This window comes from Mangifera indica, chromosome 4 (genome assembly GCF_011075055.1).
Source record: "Mangifera indica cultivar Alphonso chromosome 4, CATAS_Mindica_2.1, whole genome shotgun sequence".
NCBI lineage: Eukaryota > Viridiplantae > Streptophyta > Magnoliopsida > Sapindales > Anacardiaceae > Mangifera > Mangifera indica.
The window spans coordinates 19,642,501-19,662,701 of NC_058140.1; the positions used below are offsets into that span (position 1 = coordinate 19,642,501).

General features: G+C 34.3%; 5 protein-coding genes across 6 annotated transcripts; 1 reads left to right on the top strand and 4 right to left on the bottom strand.

The window, feature by feature from the left end:
* Positions 1-24: 24 nt before the first annotated feature.
* On the bottom strand, positions 25-5,022 carry LOC123215016 (protein WVD2-like 7). 2 transcript variants are annotated; one of them, XM_044635049.1, is made up of 10 exons: positions 4,404-5,022; positions 3,043-3,696; positions 2,655-2,960; positions 2,477-2,535; positions 2,285-2,359; positions 1,868-1,970; positions 1,702-1,773; positions 1,304-1,414; positions 1,046-1,156; positions 25-652 (listed from the first exon to the last, which is right to left on the bottom strand). In XM_044635049.1, exons 1-10 carry the CDS (start codon positions 4,470-4,472, stop codon positions 293-295), a joined length of 1,920 nt encoding a protein of 639 aa, XP_044490984.1. In that variant the 5' UTR covers positions 4,473-5,022; the 3' UTR covers positions 25-292. The 2 variants fall into 2 exon arrangements, with proteins under 2 accessions (XP_044490984.1, XP_044490985.1); XM_044635050.1 differs by having other exon boundaries at positions 25-637; positions 4,404-5,021.
* Positions 5,023-7,048: 2,026 nt separating this feature from the next.
* Positions 7,049-8,241, bottom strand: LOC123212697 (small heat shock protein, chloroplastic-like). The gene is made up of 2 exons (XM_044631827.1): positions 7,790-8,241; positions 7,049-7,683 (listed from the first exon to the last, which is right to left on the bottom strand). The coding sequence occupies exons 1-2, from the start codon at positions 7,998-8,000 to the stop codon at positions 7,214-7,216; spliced, it is 681 nt and encodes a 226-aa protein (XP_044487762.1). The 5' UTR covers positions 8,001-8,241; the 3' UTR covers positions 7,049-7,213.
* Positions 8,242-13,113: 4,872 nt separating this feature from the next.
* Positions 13,114-15,057, top strand: LOC123212928 (tryptamine 5-hydroxylase-like). Its single transcript, XM_044632173.1, has 2 exons — positions 13,114-14,214; positions 14,369-15,057. Exons 1-2 carry the CDS (start codon positions 13,216-13,218, stop codon positions 15,002-15,004), a joined length of 1,635 nt encoding a protein of 544 aa, XP_044488108.1. The 5' UTR covers positions 13,114-13,215; the 3' UTR covers positions 15,005-15,057.
* Positions 15,058-15,355: 298 nt separating this feature from the next.
* LOC123212929 (protein HHL1, chloroplastic) lies at positions 15,356-16,936 on the bottom strand. Its single transcript, XM_044632174.1, has 6 exons — positions 16,606-16,936; positions 16,384-16,521; positions 16,144-16,230; positions 15,973-16,020; positions 15,725-15,867; positions 15,356-15,567 (listed from the first exon to the last, which is right to left on the bottom strand). Exons 1-6 carry the CDS (start codon positions 16,870-16,872, stop codon positions 15,561-15,563), a joined length of 690 nt encoding a protein of 229 aa, XP_044488109.1. The 5' UTR covers positions 16,873-16,936; the 3' UTR covers positions 15,356-15,560.
* Positions 16,937-17,646: 710 nt separating this feature from the next.
* Positions 17,647-19,229, bottom strand: LOC123212709 (GRAS family protein RAD1-like). Its single transcript, XM_044631848.1, has one exon. It carries the CDS (start codon positions 19,194-19,196, stop codon positions 17,799-17,801), a length of 1,398 nt encoding a protein of 465 aa, XP_044487783.1. The 5' UTR covers positions 19,197-19,229; the 3' UTR covers positions 17,647-17,798.
* Positions 19,230-20,201: the final 972 nt, after the last annotated feature.

Consider the following 20,201-nt stretch of genomic DNA (forward strand, 5'->3'; position numbering starts at 1 on the left):
TATCTGATGTTATTGCACTTTCACTAACTGCACCACAAAAAACTCTTTGTTCATAAATGACCATAACAACAGGTAATGGGACTACTACACAAATTTGACTTCTTATTGATGTTGAAAGCAGCCCTCAACAGAAATTACAAATTTCCTCTAACATCGACTCTAATCTGAATCGTGTTTAACACCATAAAGGTTATTTTTCATCCCCAAAAAAGAGTAATTGACACAAGTAGTTCTAGGTTTCCAATACTTCTCCAAGGGCAAGCCTATACAGAACACCCTCTATAGTGAAATTTCAACACTGGATATTTGGAGAAGTATTCTCATGTGATTTCTTCTTTGGCAGTGAAGTGACTGATAGAGTTGTGCTCCGGATATTTTTCTCCATAACATGCTTAAAGTTTGCAGTACTCATTGAAGACCTCCATGGTGGTCTAGTACTCGCAACCTGGACAGTGTTAGAAGTTTTCTTCCTCACAAATTTCGGCAGAGAAGTGACTGAACTAGTTGTGATACTGTAATTTTGCTCCCTAATGTGCTTGGACCTCTCTTCACTAATTGAAGGTATTCTTGGAGGCCGAGAGCTTGCATCTTGGACCGCAGTTGGAGTTGGCTTCCCTCCACGTTTGGGTGACCAAGGCTGAGTAAGAGGGATTGCAAGATACAGTTCATCAAATTACCACCAACCAGAATGAACCAGATAAGCATCTAAATGAACATGAGAGAACAAAATAATGTAAACTAATTTAAGAACCAAGAATTTTAACAAGCAAGAGTTTTAACTCTTAGAAAGGTGTTTATAAATGTTTTGCCCTTATGTAGCCACCAGCAAAAGATATATAGGGATGGTCATAGGTAATACAGCAAAATGAAACTTAATATAATAGGCTTTTGTATCAAGCGTAAAATCTTGTAGTGGTAGAACTTGTTACTCATAAATTACATAACTGAAGGCTTCAAAAGTATAAATACCACAATTCAATTCGTATTTCTTTCCACCATAACGATTTTGGTATAATAGTAAGATATATAAAGATAATGTAAGAACCTTCTTCTTTCTATTGTTCAGGGAAGGTGAACCACAACACAGATCTTCATTTAGTTTCGCTTTGAAGCCAGCACTCTGCCTCGGCTTTTCAGCATTATGCTCTGCTTTACCCTGCATAATAATGATTGGCTAGGGCCACAGCAACTAAAGGTATATTCCCAACATATTTATTAAGACTTCAACCGAAAAAAAACTCTAAAAAGAAAGGGTCTACAGTAGTTTAGCAAAAATCTAAACAGAGAAAATAGATGTAAGAACCTCTTTTGCAAGATTACTCTGGAAATTAGATCGACAATTTAAATGTTCATTTTTTATAGCACCGAAGCCAGTACTCTGCCTCAGTTCTTTAATGCCATGCTCTGTTTTCTCCTGCATAAATGAAAGGGAAAATTTGTAAAGTTTCACAGTCTGACCATGCAAAGGAAATAAATCATACAATCCCTTACTAACCACTAAAGCAAGATATTACAATCACCTGGGCAAGTCAAATCTTTATTTATTGGTTCATATTAGTAAGAAAAGTTGCAACCTTCAACATATTTCGTATTTTTTTTAGATCTTTTATCCATTCAAAAGCTACGATGACTGTATCTATTTTCATTCAGTGGCTGCCTAATTAACACATCAACACTGCAATAAACTCAAATAAAATAAACCTTCGATCTAGTTTCCACTTGTGCCTTTTCTGCTTCCTTTGCTTTGCTTTTCTCTTCCAGCTTCTGAAAAAACTGACATATAGCAAACAGATAAAAGGTATCAAAGGTGGGTAACATTTTAAGTCATGAAGTGATAAGAAATAAACAGGGGTTACATAATCCTTGCCTCTTTCCTTTTTGCTGCTCTTTCTTCACTCCTGAAGCTAAAAGTAGAGGATATATTTGGAGATCGTACTTTGCTTCCATTGGTTTTTGCAGATTCTGAGCCACTGTCATACAATCAATAAAATATAACTTAGAATTTTCCATGTGAAAGTGTTAGCGCTACTTCTTTATCTGGTCAATAAACATTTAATCCTTGTATAGAAGGAAAAATTGGCAAATATTATATAATCAATGTTGGATGAGGTACTTAAGATCAAGATAATTTGATGCTTTTCAGATTCTATAATATGAAATCTAAGAGCACTGTGTGGAAAAAAACAAGCCCTGAAAATACAAAATGCAGTAACAGCATGACTAATTAAGGCAACAATTACAGGATAAGAGGGCTTAAGGAAAATTAAGTAACAAAAATTCTTACTCAGTAGAAAGGGAACGAAATTTCCCAACTTCAGCCATTCCTCCTGAAACTGACTTATTGAGAAGTGCTTTACACCTGTAACAATAACAATGACTCTCATCATGTTAGTAATCAGAATAGTTTTATCAGCATGTTGCAAGAAGAGAGAGTGATTCATATTTGGCTGAGACAATTTTTAGGGTAGAATACCACCTTTTATCTTCTGACTGGAAAATTTTGGAAAGATGCTTGGATACCCCATTAACAGAAGCCTGCAGATTGTAAATAGAAGTCATCTTGTTTATTTAACAGATTCTTCCAAGTATGCATAACAGTCAGATGATTATGTAAATGCATAATGTTGTAAAGGTGTTCAGGGGATAGGAGTTACTCTGATTGGATTTCGTATAGGAGTTGAACTGTCTTTGGGTATTTTGGGGGAACCTTTACTGGGTTCACTAGCATGAGAAGTGAAATTAATTGACATATGGAGGGTTTTTGGAACTACCCTCTTTTTCTTGGGCAAGCCTCCAACAAACTCCTTGGTAACATTATTTACATTTCTAGGTGGTAATGAGCGAGCTTGTTTGGGATGTGATGCCAGTCCTGATTCTCTACTTTGAGTTGATGACTTCACTAAGCAACTTGACCCTTTTTTCTTGCCCAATGAAACTGAATTCTCTTTATCTACAGCTTCCTGCAGCATACACAACAATATTAAATATAATAGACTACGTTAAATAGGATTATAAAAAAAATGGCTTAGCTAGACATATAACCTTATTGAGCATGTTTTCAACAGGGGAAGACACAATCTCCTTCAGGACTTCAACATCCTGAATCTGCTTCAAGTTATCAGCTTGGAGAGGATTCTCCACATTGACAGCACATTCTGTTACTAGTGCAGCTCCTTCCAAATCAGAATTTTCTACCTCATTATTTGCATTGTCAGAATTGCACGCATCTCCATCAACAGAATAGGCTACCTCAGTATCAGGAAGATCATTTTCACATTGTTTGTCAATAACTACATCATTTTTTTTCATTGCTAACTCTGAATCCATTGAAGAGTCATTGTCAGCATTGGAAATACATTGTTCTTGTTGTTCGTTGATGACCAGGTGGCTGTTTGCTTTTACTGACTCCATATCCATGGGGGAGTCATTGTGAACTTCACTTGTATGTTTTAAATCAGGGACATCACTAGCAGCTGATTTTGCTTCCTCAATTGCCGCTGCTTTCATGGCAGCTTTTCTCTTATAATGAGCTTCAAAATATGCTTTCTTCTCAGCTACAGAACCTGGTTTAGAAAACATCTTAACTTCTTCTAAGTAACGATTGTGAGAAAATGTTGACCATTTCTCCCAAGCCAGAGATTCTGACAAAAATCTCCCAAATGATATTGATTCTGTCAGAGCACAGATAGGATCACCCTGTAATGAAAACCAACTGAGTTTCCACTTCAAAGTCATACAACAATAGATTTTATACAAATAGTTATTCCTAAAAACATTAAGCATGAATAAGAATTTTAATCCAAATATATCTTATGAAAAAATTTCACTAAACCATTCCATATTTAAGCAAAAAATTCATAAATAACCATGATATTGTAACCCCACACAGTTTTTTGTCCCTGTAATCCTACAAAACAGAAGAATCTCAATAACTACAACAAATGAAGCACACAAAAACATAACTATAAGAAGAAAAGAAGTAATAATAGGAGACACAACATCAAAGATCAGTCACAACCTGGGTAACATCAAATAAACATTATACATCACAGGAAACAAACGCTTTCATACGAATCATATAGAAAATTAAAGAATCATATTTCCGAATGGTCCTATGAAATTATCGAGGAAAAAACTGCTTGAAAGTAACTTCTTTTATTAGTTATTATGCACTTTCCAGCATTTTCTCCTCATTTCTTTTGCTTTTTCCAAATAACACAAACGGAAGTTATGTATCCAACCTAACACAAATCAAGAATTGACTGCAATTTCCAACGTGATATTGAAGACATTATTTATAAGACATATGTACATTTAATTTAAACATTTCCTATAGAAATAACAAAACAATAATAAAGAAAACCGGGAAGCACAGAACTTTAAACAATGTTTCAAACACAAACCTCTTTGGCTTCACGAGAAGCGTCAGATGGATGAGAAAACGATCTCAAAAGCACAGCTGATTCACCCATTTCTTTCTCTATATACTCAAAACCCTTTGTTTTCTTTCACCCTTCTCTTCTTGCTTTCTTGGTTTAAAACTGAAATATTTATCGAGTGAACTGACTACCCAGAATGGGGTTCACTGATAATATTCACTCGGGAATTTGAATCACTGACTCAGAGGCTCAAATGGGTCCGTTTCTTGTCGTCCAGAGAAGCAAAGCAACACCTAGTAACTCAGACACAAAGTGATATAAGCAGAAAAGAAAGAAACTTTAAAATGTGGGGGGGTTTCGCTTTGTCTTTAAAGCTCAAAACTTCATTGTTTTAGTACAGAAAAGACTGAATCTTTGATCTGAAAAAAATGAATCTCTGAGTTGGACCCATTAAAGCTTTCCCAACGTCTACTTCTATATTTATTCTAATTTTTTGCTAGGGTTTTAATTTTTTATATATAAATGTGATGTGAAGATGATGAATATTATGTCAGCCGTCAGTGGAAAAGATTATTGAGATTGAGAGAGAGAAAGTAACAGACTTTATTAGGGAAATTTATAAATGGAAATTTGAATTTGGAGCAGAGACAGATACACCTCTTCTCATATAATTGGGTGGTTTCGCAACGGCTTTTGTCTCCAGGGAACAAATATGACTGAGTAAATTAAATTCACGGCCACCCACGATTTTGACTCAATAACATTTCACCCCCTGATAAAATATTAGTTCTACCACTCTCAATTAATGAAAAAGAATTTTATCATAGCAATCACTAATTATTTTATTTTTTAAAATTATCATATCATATCATTTAAAAATAATTAAAATTTAAAAACCCTTTTTGGATTTTACTCGTTTTCTTTCATTTTTATATTTTTTTTTAGTAGTATCCATTATAACTTAGTTACTATTCTCACTTTCAATAATTTATTTTTGAGATTGATTTTACTTTTGGTGTTCCACCTCTGGTTTTCTATCTATCGATTACTTTTAGTGTTTATTTATGCTCTTTATCACCTAATTGTTGTTACCTAGGCATCGAGTCTCATTGCCTACGAGAGCTCCATCACCAAGTGCCCACCTTGCTTCTTTCTTCTATTATTAACATCTTCATTTGAGCATCACAATTGGCTTTTTGATCTCCTCTATCATCCATTTTTCCATTAAAAACACTAGGTTGTTTTATCTTTTTTGTCTACTATTAATTTAATTGAAAATTTTTATTATAGGTTAAGATTTCCACCATTATTATAAGATAAGATTTTCGTTAACTTAAATTGTAAGTCATAAAGTAAACAACAGTAATAATTACGGTTTCTAATATTATTGCACAGACTTAAAGTTAGATTCGAATCGAATTTGTTTAAGCTTAAATTTGTATTCAATTCGAATGAATCTGAAACGAGTTAACCCTATACAAACTTATCAAATTTTTTAATTAAAAATTTTAATATCAAACGACGTCGTTTTAATAACGAAATAGTTAAAAATTCGAATTCAAAATGAATCAAACTGAATTCGAACTTGACTTCGACCAATTCTGCTATATATAAATCAAACCAAATTTGAGTTTAACTCAGTTTGAATCTAATCTTACATAGACTCAATTATAAAATTTCAAATTATGAAAATGATAATATCATGTTAGTAACGTTAAGATACAATTTAAAAATAAAAGTTATTGTTTATACATTTTTTATAAAAATATTACTATTTTTACTTCACAACTTTAGTTTTTTAGATAAAATTTGATGCTAGGTGAGAAAGTATAATTTATGTCACCAAGGGTGAAAAGTGTTCTTGTGCCAAACCTTGAGAGGGAAAAGGTGATTTACTCAATGAGATTTTATCAAAACACCGGAGGCCAATAGAGATTTTCAAGTTTAGATGTTATCTCGAAATTATACCTATTAGGTTTAAAAACTCTAAAATTTTCTTATTAATCAAGGTTAAATTTTTTTATTAAAAATAAAAATAATATTAAAAAATATAAATTTTATTATATTTATTTCACCTTTTATAAAATTTTTTAACTTTAAAAAATTATATTTTTCCCTTAAAACCTAATATTTTCATCCAAATTTAATATTTTCATCTCCAATTAAATTTATTCTAAATTTATTTACATATATCAACCAAAGAGATCTATCAAAATCAAAGATGATGGGCATGGCCAAAAAATCTAAAAAAATATAATTTTTTAAAATTAAAAAATAAAATTATTAATTTTAAAAATTAAATAAAAAATATAATAAATTTTATTTTTTAAAATTATTAATAAAATAATAATTTTATTTTTACTTCTAATCAAAAATTTTAATAAAAATTACATTTTGAGATTTTTTAAATTTTATAAATATGATTTTAGTAGGAAAATAATTTTTTGGCCAATAAAGAACGAACCATAACGTTTTGACTTGTGGTGCCTAATACTCATAATGCTCAACGGCTATATATTCATGTGACATAAAAAATACAAATAAAAACAAATAAATAAATATATCATTTCATTCGAACGTTGGTCTTGTCTTATCATTTATTAAGGCGCTTTTCAACTAGAATTTTCACTACCACAAACTGCATTGTATTTCCGGGGACTCCTGCAAAATGGAAATTGAATGAAATCTTTCTATTCACGGTCACTAATTCACTCCACACGACACATTTCAATTGCAAACTCTACAGCTGGTCCTCTTTCCAGAAAGAAGATTATTATTCCCTCCATTACTGTAAAACAAAAGGGGAGACAGTAGACAGACACCATTGTAATTCATCACTGAACGTTGATATCCAGAATTTTACCATGACCGCTAGACTTGGGGATATTTATGTACAAAACCCCATCTTTCACCTCTGCTTTGATCTTTTCAAATTCAATATTCTCAGGCAAAGCAATCCTACAACTATACTTCCCATAGCTTTGAGCTGACCATTCTTCTTCACCATTACTCTCTTGGTCTTCCTTATTTTGGGCTACCTTTTCAGCCTTCACAACAAGCATCTTCTCCTCCACCCAAACCTTCACATCATTTTTAGTCATTCCAGGCATGTCAAACCTCATCTTGTACTCATTTTCACTTTCTTTTATCTCCCATGGCGTTCTTCCTCTGCTGTAACCACCTGTTTCGGTCGGCACAGGTGCGGGCCATGTCCCGGAGAATGTATAGGGGTCCTCCATCACCCTCTCCATCGTCTCCATCATCTGCTGCACCGTTCTTGCAGTAGGAAACCGATCCCATAACCCTGAAAAATAGATTTAAAAAAAAAAAAGTGTATAATATTCCAAATAAACTTAAATTCGGAAAGATTGAAAATTTGGTCAAGGATCTGGGATTCAAAGGTAGAATACCTGTTGGGGCAACAGGAGGAACACGTTTCCCGGGTTGGGATTGCCGGTGTTTGGCGCTGGCTCGCTTCAAATGATCAAGGTTATCCCGGTGTTCTCCGGCCAAGGCCTTGATGATGAAATTGTTGCGGACTCGATGGGGTTTTCTTGAATTTGAGGTTGTTTTACAAGATAGAGGAAGGGGTATGCTTAGACTGGAGAGAGCCTGAGACATTTTCTAAGTCTGTGTTTGAAATTACAGTGAGTCAACTCGATATCAAGTAAATTGGCGACACAAAAGGAGGAGTTTGGTTGATTTATAAATTGAAGATAAGAGAAGAGAAGATATTTCTAGAAAGAAATGGAAGAATTTGGATGAAGAATTTCTAGACTCCTCCGGAAAGAGAAGTTTTTCCAGAAGACTTCTAAAGCTGAAACGACGTCGTTAAAAACAGAGCATTGGAGGTGCAGGACGGAAAAAGATAAACCTGCTAGGAAAATGAATTAAAATAAGCGTTGAATTTACCGTATAAATTTTTTTTTGACATAATTTTTATAATTTTACCTTTTCCAGTAAATTTTATTTTTTATTCTAATAATACGCTATATTCTATTTTTTATTCAGATTAATTTTTATTAAAAATCTTTTATTTTTAAGAATATATAAATTAAATTTAATATTTTTATAATTATTAAGATTTACAGATAAAAAATAGATTAATTTCTGATGTAATAGTTGATATTTACGTATCTTTAGAAAATGATGCACATAACTACACAAAGAGGATGTGTGGATTGTGCACGTATGTTAAAGGTATGCGTTTTTTTAAAATGGTGCAAAAATTAGGAAAATGTGTGTATTTTTTCGAAAAAATGTAAAAATGTGTAAAAAGGTACGTGTTTTTTTGAAAAAATACAAAAATATTTGAAATGATGCAAAAATATACGAAAGTGTAAAGAGGTACATAAAATTGTGAAGAGGTGTTAGAAAATATGAAAGAGTGTAAAAGGGTGTGTAACACTATGAAGATATGCGTAAAAATGTGAATAGATGTATTAAAATGTAACATGGTACGTGAAAATATAAATAGATGTGTGAAAATACAAATGAATGTATGAAAATATAAACGAGTGTATAAAAATATAAATAAATGTGTAAAAATACTACAAACATATACGTGAAAATATAAAGAGATATATAAAAATATAAATGAATACGTAAAAATATAAATAAATATGTAAAAATATAAACGAATACATAAAAATAAAAATAATATATTATATATAAAAGGTTATTTAAAAATGCAAAAAGATGCACACCGTTTGTATTTCCAAATACCCTTTTATATATAAAAATATATTGTTTATTATATATTATATTATTAATACAATATATATTAATAATATAATAAATATTTTTTATATTCTTACGTACTTTTTTTATAATTTACACACTTATTTATATTTTCATGCATATGTTTGTATTTTCATACACTCATATATATTTATATACATTTATTTATATTTTTATACACTTGTTTGTATTTTCACACACGTATTTATATTTTCATACACTCATTTTGTATTTTTACGCATTTTTTTGTATTTTCATGTATATGTTTGTATTTTCATGCACCTTCATATTTTTCCGTACTCTTTCACATTTTTATATACCTCTTCTAGACCTGGCCACGGTTCATGAACCACCGGTTCACGGTTCGAAAATATAAGGACCCTGAATCGAAACCGTAACAGGACGGTTCGTTCACGGTTTGAAACTGTCGGTTCCGGTTCATGGCCCCGGTTCGGAACCGATGGTTTCGATTCGAAACCGATATTGAACCGTCAATTCTAATACATGATCTTAATTTAATTTTTAAATTATTAATTACAATAATTGAAATTTAAAAGAAAGGCTTGGACTTAATTTTTCAATTAAGCTTCCTACGTATCTTCTTGGGGTTTAGAAGAATCAAAGTCTACGTAGTTCTCTTACCTTTGCATGTCTAATAGCTGGCAGTACCCCTTTACCTTATCATTCACTTCCACTTTCTTGAGTATTATTTCCCGTCGTCATCGAACTATCCGTAGTTAAATCAAGCGATTCTTCATTGAAGTCCACTTTTCTTTCTTGTTGTCGTAATTCGACTCTTGTCCAATCGTTCACGCATACTTGAGCTTCAATAGATTCGGGAGCCAAACTTGATCGTCTCTCATCCAATATATTACCCTTTTGATTAAAAGCTTGTTCTACTGCGACAGTTGATACTGGTGCTGCTAGAACTTGTTTAGCAATAGCTGTCAATATTGGAAAAGTTGATGCGTGTCGACTCCACCATTCTAAAACTAGAAAGTCTTTACCTATATTGTTGTCACCAAACTCAAAAATAGTAGTTAAATAAATATCAAGCTCCGAGGTGGAACCTAATGTTCTTCTTGGTCTTTTGCCCCTTTGCATCATAATACGATCACCATAACTCATATTTTGGGTTGATGATGGGGCAATAGGTGGTAGAGAAGAAGAAGAACCACCATAAATTAATGCATATTCAACATAAATTTCTTTAATTAAATTCATAATATTAGTTATAGTTAATAGAATATTAACTTCATCTAATTGCAAACATTCATAATATAATGTCAAATAATCTGTGACATCATCTAATTTAAATCTAGGATCAAAAAAACATGCAACAAGAAAGAGTTCTGGAATTATTTTATAGTAATTTAACCATTTTGTTTTCATTAAAGAAACAACTTCTTGTAAAATAATATCTTGTTCGACTTCTTGTAAAACTCTAATAATATTAACAGCTTCATTTAAAAATAAATGAGAAGTGGGATAATAAACCCCACTTAAAGTATATGTTGCATTATTAAAATTTCTTAGTACATTTAAAATTTTTTTACAAATATCCAATGTTGAGGATATAATATAATTTGTGGCACATTTTGTGAAATAAATGAGCATAATAAATCCTTATAATCAAATGACTCGTTGAGTAATTTATATGTTGAATTCCAACGAGTCGGCACATCTTTAGGAAATCTTTTTGATATTTTATTATGTTGTTTACAAAATTTACCACATTCTTTCATAATTTGGGGATGTGTCCATAAATATGAAATTGCTATTTTTATTGGACTAATAAAATTATTAAAACATTCTAAACCATCTTGTACACATAAATTTAACACATGACATGCACATCTAATATGAAAAAATCTACCACCTAAATTAGGTCTGCAAATATCAATTAAATTATTTATTGATGCAGTATTTGAACGTGCATTATCAAATGAAATTGAAAAAAATTTATAAAGTAATTTATATTCTTTTAATATTCCTTTAATTATTCTATAAATATTATCAGCCGTATGTCGTTCATCAAACACCCTAAATGATAAAAAATTTTTTTGTAATAGAAAATCATCATCTATCCAATGACAAGTTATACTTATATAAGAGTGAACTTGTCAATGGTCACTCTAAATATCACTACATAGAGATACACGTTCATTAAAATTTGTAAAAAATTGAATTAACTTTTTTTTTTGTTTTTTATATAAACTAAATAATGTTCTTTTTAATGTATTTCTTGGAATAGTTTTATATGCTATTTTGCAATAATTATTAAAACATAAATTTTCACCAAAACTAAATGCTAAATGATCTATTGCTACCATTTTTTTAAATTCTTCTTTACTTTTATTATCACTATACATAAATAAAGATTTGTGTGTAGAAGAACCATACCCGATTATTTGTGTTTGGCCTCGGCTTTGTCCCATTTTTTCCAGATGCTTTGACTCCAAGTGCCTTTTGAATGTCCCATATCCACCTCCTTGTTTGAATTTGTAAATTCGCCTACAATAATTGCAAGCAACATCAAAATTACCATTTTCCTTTTGTATTTTCTTGAAATAAATTTTGAAAATATCGGATGTAGGAATTTTTTGAGATTGTTGTTCCATCTTCATTTGTTGTTGTTGTTGCTCTACCTCTTCATATTGGTTTTCACTTTCTTGTGAATGAAAATCATCTATAAATTGATTTTTATTCACATTTAATATATGTGAGTATTGACCAAATCTTCGTGAACCGGAAGAATTTCCACTACTTGCCATTTTTTGATAATAAATAAAATTAATTATATAAATAAATTATATGATTAATTATAAAAGATAATAAATAAATAATAAATAAAATTAATTATAGAAATAAATTCTATAATTAATTATGAATTGTATAAAAAAAATTGAAATTGAAATTAATAAAAAATTAAGAAAGAATTTAATTAAATTTAAGAAACTTTAATTGAATTAAAAGATTGAGAGAATATTAAGAGTTTAAAGAATGAGAATGAGAGTTTGAAGGATTGAGTGAGAGAGTAGAGAGATTGAGATTTGAAAGAATAGAATTTAAAGGGGTATATATAGAAAAAAACTTTTTTGAAAAAAATTAGAAATAGGGGAGGTGAATTGAAATTCCAAAAAATTGCAGGGGACCAACGGTCCCCTGCAAATTTCCTTCAAAAGGCAACGGTTCCCTGTGCAGGGAACCGTTGCCTTTTTAAATAAAATTAAAAAAAAAATCAAAAAATTTTCAAATTTTTTTCGATTCAGCACAGTAAACCACCGGTTCATAAACCGGTGTGAACCGACGGTTCCACGGTTTCAATTTATGTGAACTGGAACCGACCCGTAGAGCCACGGTTTCGGTTCTGGTTCCAGGTTTGTCGATTCTGGTTCCGGGTTTATCCGGGCCGATTTCGGTCCGGTTCACGGGCCAAACCGGCCCGTGGCTAGGTCTAACCTCTTCACATTTTTATACACTTCTTCACAGTTTTATGTACCTTTTTACACTCCGTATATTTTTACACTATTTCACATATTTTCGTACTCTTTCATAAAAACAGACCCTTTTAAAAAAACACGCACTCTTTTACACATTTTTGCATTCTTTTAAAAAAACGTGCAATCTTTTTCTAATTTTCGCATCTTTTCAAAAAAATGTACACCTTTAATATTTATGCACAACTCACATGCATTTTCTATATAGTTATATTCATCATTTTTTAAAAATATATAAATATAAACTACTATATCAGAAATTAATTTATTTTTTATCTATAAATCTTAATAATTACGAAAAAATTAAACTTAATCTATATATTCTCAAAAATAAAAATTTTTTTAATAAAAACTAATTTAGATTAAAAAAGAAGATAAAAAGTATTATTAAAATAGAAAATAGGATTTATTTAAAAAGGTAAAACTATATAAATTTTATCAAAATAATTTATGTGACAAATTCCGTGTGTATTTTAGTTAATTTCCCATCTTGCTGCCAAGCATATCCCTTCTTCCAATCCACCTCCTTTCTCAAAATTTACACGTGTATTCATACACTTCAGATAGCTTAAACACTTGGTCTCCATGCATGATTTATGGTTCACCTCCGCCCTTTCTATATTGGCACCACCACTACCACCACCGCCGCCGCCACTACTACTTCAGGCGAAAATATTAGCACAATTATGTACCTTTATACCCCTCAAATCCTCTTTTTCTCTTTTCTCTTCCTTCTCACATTCATCTTCTGCATTTCTTTAAAGTATTCCACCACAAAGTCACCGTCGCACTCTCTCACCCCACCCTCACCGTCAAAACTTCCCATTATAGGTCACCTTCATCATCTTCTTACAGACATGCCACACCACACTTTCGCTCACCTCGCTCACCAACTCGGCCCCATTATTTATCTCCAGCTCGGCCGGGTCCCCACCGTTGTCATCTCCTCCTCTCAACTCGCTCGTCTCGTTCTCAAGACTCACGACCACATCTTCTCCAGCCGCCCGCAACTTCTCGCCGCTCAGTACCTTTCATTCGGCTGCTCCGACGTCACCTTCTCCCCTTATGGCCCTTACTGGCGTCAGGCTCGTAAAACATGCGTCACTGAGTTACTCAGCTCTAAACGGGTCAGCTCTTTCCAAATGATCCGTGATGAGGAGGTGAATCGGCTGTTAAGCACCGTTTCAGCTCAGGGTGGGTCAAGAACAGATATGAGCAAACTATTTTTCGGCTTAGCAAATGATATATTATGCCGCGTGGCTTTTGGAAAGAGATTTATGGAGGGTTCAGAGGAGGGGCAGAAGAGTCATCTGGTGAGTGTTTTAACGGAGACGCAAGAGTTGTTCGCCGGGTTCTGTGTGGGGGATTTTTTTCCTGAGTGGAGGTGGGTGAACTTAGTGAGTGGATATAAACGAAGGTTGATGAAGAACTTGGAAGATTTGAGAAGTGTCTGCGATGAGATAATAGAAGAACATTTGAAGAAGAAAAAAAAGGAGAAGAATTCAGAAGATTTTGTGGATGTTTTGCTTAGAGTGCAACAACAAGATGACTTGGAGGTGGCCATCACCGACGATAATCTCAAGGCTCTTGTTCTGGTATCCTCCATTTCTCCCATCTCGAAGTATCGTTTATCATTTAACACAGTCAGCTGTTAACACCAGGCAACTTTCAGAGAGGCGCTATTTTTTGTTATTTATAGAGATTGTTTCTAATCTTTTAGCTTATACTGGTGTTTATACTGTGTTACAGGACATGTTTGTTGCTGGAACTGATACAACTTCTGCAACGCTAGAATGGGTAATGACGGAGCTCGGTAGACACCCAAGAGTCTTGAAGAAAGCAAAAGAAGAAGTTCGAAGAGTTGCATCTGGTAGTGGCAAAGTTCAGGAGAGCCATTTGCAGCAGCTCTTTTACCTGAAGGCTGTGATTAAGGAGACATTGCGATTGCACCCACCAGTCCCTCTGCTGGTTCCGCGAGAATCCATAGACAAATGCATACTTGATGGATATGAAATTCCAGCCAAGACTCGGATTTTAATAAACAGCTATGCCATTGGGAGAGATCCAAAATCATGGGACAACCCCCTAGAGTACATTCCTGAGAGATTTGAGGAGAATAACATCCACTTCAAGGATCGAGATTTCAACTTCCTACCGTTTGGAGGAGGGAGGCGAGCTTGCCCGGGTTACATGTTTGGATTGGCGACAGTAGAGATGGCACTTGCTAGACTTCTATATCATTTCGATTGGGCATTGCCTCAAGGAGTTGAGGCCGAGGATGTCGACCTTCAGGAGATTTTTGGGCTTGCCACAAGGAAAAAAACCGCTCTGGAACTTGTCCCAACAGCTAACAAGGATTATGAACTCAAGGGAAACCATGCTTAAGCAGGGTTTATCTTTAGATTGCATAGAAAAAGAAAGAAAGAAATTTGATAAAATATAATTTGATGAAATATTTTCATCACCCTACTCTGTGACCCATTTTAAATAGGTATAGGAGTGAACCTCCATCAAAGGAATATTGCGGAAACTAAAATATACTAAGAATTAAAACTGAATATAACAGTCTTGATAGTTCATGCATTCAAGTTTATTATTATAGTAGCTATTTTGTAATCTTGAATTCAGAATTACTCACTCTTTCTAAAAGGAGAGAAAACAGAGTTTTTATCTACATGCAATCACTGTGAGCTCTGATTCTTCTTCAACAAAAATGAAACACTAAAAATTTCGCTGTTTTGCGGAACAAGCAGAATTTGCATTCAGATGATACTACTGACAACAAATATTTGGTTCCATAAACAGAGTCTACAAACAAAATTGTATAATCAATGTTTGCATCCACCACCTCTGTGGAACTTTCCGTAAACCACAATGCATTCCAATTTCACTGAGCAAGCATACTGAAATATGTCTGTCAAATGCCTGCTTGACCTTTAGCTTAAGCCCTGATTATTGAGAAAGAAACCACAAAAAAGAAAAAACTCAGAAACAAATTATTTCTCAACTTGATAATCATGCTGTGTTGACAGTTTTCTGTAAGAATTTTCTTAAAGAAAAAATTATCAACAAGACAAATTTAATGCTTATATCCATTTAACTAACTTGGCTTGTTCCTTAGAATTTTCCTCTGAGTCCTCACTGGAGTTGGCATTCAGTGCTGTTAGCTTCCCAAATGATTCTTTTGCATCCCCAAAGTAGTCTTTCACTTTATCAAGCACTGTCTTTAGCTGGTCTGGAGTTGGGAGCTGAAAATTGGATGAATATGGCACAAACAAGTCTTTCACAAAATTGAACCAAATATCTTATTAGACAAGATAGATAACCGAAACCCAAGAAAAGCTAAAGCTCACCTCAATGACATCAGTAGTAGAAAGTGCAGCCCTCAAATTTCCATTTTCCTACATATTCACAGTATAAAAAAAAAACCAAGATAATGAACAGATAAAACTATACTTCATTGTGGCTTTACAAATATATAGCTTTGATCGAAATCAAATAGAAACTAGCTACAGGAGCATTACCACAAGTTTGTATCCGTATCTGAATTCAGTAGCCGATCTCAGTACACGAAATTGCTTGAATGCTGTCTTCTGTATCTCCTTCTCATCCTACTTTGTAAAAGAGGAACAGCAGTGAGTAAAATAAGAAAATTATAATCCTTAACATCATTATCACAAATTGCCAATGAAGATAAAGTTTGGACAAGCTATTAAAAAGTAAAAGTTTTGGCAAATAAAGGAGATAGCCGAAACAGAAGTTACCCTGTAAATAACGGCAGCAAGATTTCTTGCAAGTGTATCTTTGTATATATATTTTCCCAGAAAATTATCTTTTGCAGCAACCATAATTTTGGCAGTGGTGCCACCTGATACTAGACTAAGTGGGTACCATAGATAAACCTGAACAAACAACAAGATTTTTAATACAATAACCACTCAATCAGCATAATCATAGAATTGAAAATTTTGGAGAGTCCTACTAACATTGGCCATACGAATGAAGATAACAAAACGAGGATTGCCATCGTCTTCAATCTTGGGCAAGGAAGGGGGAGGAGGTCTTTGAAACTGGCGAGGTTGCATTCCTCTTTTCCCCTTAGCTTCAACTACCAACGCTTGTCTCTGACGAGGAGGCTTTTGGGTTGCGATTCTAGAAGAGTAGAGCGAGTGTTTAAGAAGCACGTCTTCGTGGGATCTTGAACTCGATAAAGGAAGCCGAACCAGTGCGTTTAGAGACATTCCCACCTCCATTTTTGTTTTTTCTTCGCGATTTTTCCTCTGTTTTTCTTTCTTTTGTCTTAACAATTCTACACTTCCGTCTCTGCGTGTGCATTTCTTATCCACATACAGAGTAACGCCGCTGGAATGGCCCGGTGACACTTGCGCCACACACGTGGCGGATATATAATGCCAAATGAGCCGCCAGCTTCAGCTGGAACATTTTGGAAGAAACGGTATCGTTTCAATGTAACCGGATAATTAGATGCTTGACCAAATGCTTGTGTCTGAAAAGACCAACTCACGTCTCTTGTGCTACGCACACCAATATCACATGCTTCTTATGTCAGGCCTCCAATGTTGCTGCCTCATCTAGGGGTTGCTAAGTATTTGATTGACCTAACAATCAGCAACTAATAATTCCCTATCCTTAGCTACATTTCCCAGTCAAGATGAGATGGAGGAGACCCAGATTTGGGCAATAATGAAACAAAGGGAAAATGAAACGACGGTAATGGCCAAAAAAAGAAAGATGAAAAAAATATATAAAATAATTAAAATAAAAATATAATTTGATATTAATTCGGTTATATATTTTATAAAATGATTAAAAAAATAATTTGATTATGGATGAATAGAAAAATAAAGTTTTAAAATTGAAGGAATGGGAAGTAGACATTAGGCCATTTTTAGAAAACCAAGGTTTGGCCAAGCCATTAATTCATTAGATTTTGACAAAGTTTATTTGCTGAATTATACACTGACAGCTTAAAAATTGTGTCCATTTCTGTTGTGAAGGAAAGCAAAGAATGTCAAAATGTTCATCTTTCTGAAACTCCCTCTTCCTTATTAGAGTATTCTTCATTATTCAAATTTGTTTTTCCTGAACCCAGTTGCAGTAGCAGCATACAGTTATTGCAGAACGTGAGTCTTATTATTGTTCTGTTTAGGGAGTTGTGTTATGAGCATTTCCAACAAGAAACTGCAATGATAGGCTTAGATTTCCACCCCAGAACCAGGCACCCTTTCTCTTCAACAACGGTGAAGCCTTCACAAACCTTGACTTTCCTCAGCCACTGCTTGGCCTGCATTATCATCTTGATTGCCACCGGTTGAAACCCAGCACGACTCATTCGCCTGCGCCATTGGTCAACTCTCTCGTGCCTCTCCACCCTAGCTGGCCCTTCGCAGCTTACTATGTTCTTTATCTCTTCTGCAAAAAAGAACTGCTCCATCTTGGCACGTCTCGTGTCATACTTGGGTAACATTGCATCTAGTGAATCGAATATAGCTGAATAGTAATGCAATGCCTCCATGAACCTCCCTAGAAAGAATGGCCCATTATGGCTTGAATCTTGCTCGACTAAAATGAATACCTTTGGTGATAGCTCGTGTAATCTTTGTAAAACTGAGTTTAATGCACCTCGGCTCTCTTTCACCACGCAATGCAATTGGAGAATGCTGTTGATCACCAGAACTTCACCTTCTTCCACACGGACGTCTTTAGCTTCCAGGGTTTCAAGGCTCTTTTCCACCACTAAAAACTCGAACTTCAAATTCAAGCTCTTAGCATGGCTATCTAACTCTTTTCCAATTTCTTGGAGACGTTCAATGCTGTTTCCAACACAGGTTATTCTCAAGCGATTTGGGGGTTTATTATTATTGCCTGAACGGTTAACGAGGCTGTGCATTAAACTGCGCCATTGGTGGCCATGGGGCAGGCCTAGTGTCATGCCCAAGTCCACAACATGAACTAAACTCTCTCCCTCAAAGGCTTCCAAAATCGATGCATTTGCGATGAAATGACCGAATTGGATTTGTGGGCAAATTTCATAAACTAGGCTTAAGGCTTCCTCCTTCTCTGATGTAACAGCGTTTGAATTCGTTGCCGCGCCTATGACTCCTACAGCTCCGAGTGGTTGAACCTGAGCAAGGCGATCAGAAAGTCCTTGAACAAAGCAAGAAGCCACTCGCTGAAAAGATGTGCCAAAGACAAGGGCATTAGCTCTCAATTCTGATAGTAAAGCTGAAGCATGTACTTTGTCACGGCAAGCCACAGCCTCGGCGCAGGCAATGAGTTGTTGGACTAATCTCATCCCATCTCCAGTTCCTTCCTCCTTCATTTCCTTCTCCTCGGCTCCCATCATGGATAAGGCTGCCTCCTCCATCGCTTCAATTGCCAAGTATCTCTGCGTGTAAGCCCATATATGATCCCGGAATTGGAGCCTTGGCAATCTATTCAAGCTATTACTCCGCTCACTGTTACCACCACTGTAGAAATTACTTTTACTTTCGCTAGAATCATCACCTAATGGTGTCAACTTTAGCCTCTTTTGGTTTCTAGTTACATCCACCATGTCAGTCAACGCGCCAGAGCCATTCTCCACAGTGGCAACATTGAAAAACGGACAGCATGCTGATGCCAAGAAGTTGAGGTCAGGGGCACCAGCCTCATTACTTTCATCGTCATCACCATACAACCGAGAGCGACATTGGAGAGAACCAGGCGCCATTCTCTCGCCTTCTGCTGCTTAGAACATTCTGGGAAAATGTTCTGAGAGCCAGCTGCAAAGTTATAGGCATATTTATCCTGTGTCCTTGTTCAGGTGACAATTACAAGGCCGCATACTGAAAGAAAAATCATTTTAATAAATTGTCTAAAGTAAAGTCGACAATGGAAGCCTAGAACAACGCTAACATAGACTAATCAGAGGATATTCTGTAACATCCATTGTCATATATAGAATTCCTATAGCCTCGGAACATAGGGCTTCATATTCTTATCCAGCGGAGATAATTTATCCCTTGTTACTATAATTTCCTGATATGCAGTATTTTTTTCGTGTATTTAAGCGGCTTTTATATTATTTACATTCATCTCATTTTACCGGGTCCCAGCCCGAATACTTAGTGCCATAGCATAGACACAAAAATGAGAACAAATTGCTTTGTCTTTACACTTATTTTTTCAAATCTAATTTTTGTCTGCAGTTCATGCGACAAAACCGGTTTATACTATAGTGGCCTGTTTGGCCTTGGAGAAGGCAATGATAGAGACCCAATTTATTAAATGTTTAATTCCAGGAAGTATTGTTTACGTCCCTAGTTACAAGAACATAAAAAAATGATCATCAGGTTCATATTTTGGCCGTCCAGCTCAGGTGTTGCTATCATTCAGATTAATTTTTAGGTTGCATGGCTTGTTCTGATATATAATTTTGTCGCCAGAGATTACAGATACAAGGTTGGAATTAGCCAGATAATGTGCACAGCACAGACATGACAGCTGCTGAATTTAGCTGTAAAGCTTAGGGGAAAATATGCAACAAGGCATCTGGTTCAGTTTTATTCCTACATACAAT

What these genes read in the sequence shown, in the direction of transcription:
- LOC123215016 (XM_044635049.1), bottom strand. Translation starts at nt 4,472, where the DNA reads ATGGGTGAATCAGCTGTGCTTTTGAGATCGTTTTCTCATCCATCTGAC. An exon ending in AGAGTAATCTTGCAAAAGAG is followed by an intron (nt 1,157 to 1,303) that starts GTTCTTACATCT and finishes ATTATTATGCAG; the next exon opens with GGTAAAGCAGAGCATAATGC. An exon ending in TGAACAATAGAAAGAAGAAG is followed by an intron (nt 653 to 1,045) that starts GTTCTTACATTA and finishes CTGTATCTTGCA; the next exon opens with ATCCCTCTTACTCAGCCTTG.
- LOC123212697 (XM_044631827.1), bottom strand. Translation starts at nt 8,000, where the DNA reads ATGTCTCAGGCTCTCTCCAGTCTAAGCATACCCCTTCCTCTATCTTGT. An exon ending in TCCTCCTGTTGCCCCAACAG is followed by an intron (nt 7,684 to 7,789) that starts GTATTCTACCTT and finishes TCTATTTTTCAG; the next exon opens with GGTTATGGGATCGGTTTCCT.
- LOC123212928 (XM_044632173.1), top strand. Translation starts at nt 13,216, where the DNA reads ATGGTTCACCTCCGCCCTTTCTATATTGGCACCACCACTACCACCACC. An exon ending in ATCTCAAGGCTCTTGTTCTG is followed by an intron (nt 14,215 to 14,368) that starts GTATCCTCCATT and finishes ACTGTGTTACAG; the next exon opens with GACATGTTTGTTGCTGGAAC.
- LOC123212929 (XM_044632174.1), bottom strand. Translation starts at nt 16,872, where the DNA reads ATGGAGGTGGGAATGTCTCTAAACGCACTGGTTCGGCTTCCTTTATCG. An exon ending in GATACGGATACAAACTTGTG is followed by an intron (nt 16,021 to 16,143) that starts GTAATGCTCCTG and finishes GTGAATATGTAG; the next exon opens with GAAAATGGAAATTTGAGGGC. An exon ending in CTACTACTGATGTCATTGAG is followed by an intron (nt 15,868 to 15,972) that starts GTGAGCTTTAGC and finishes TCCAATTTTCAG; the next exon opens with CTCCCAACTCCAGACCAGCT.
- LOC123212709 (XM_044631848.1), bottom strand. Translation starts at nt 19,196, where the DNA reads ATGGTGGATGTAACTAGAAACCAAAAGAGGCTAAAGTTGACACCATTA.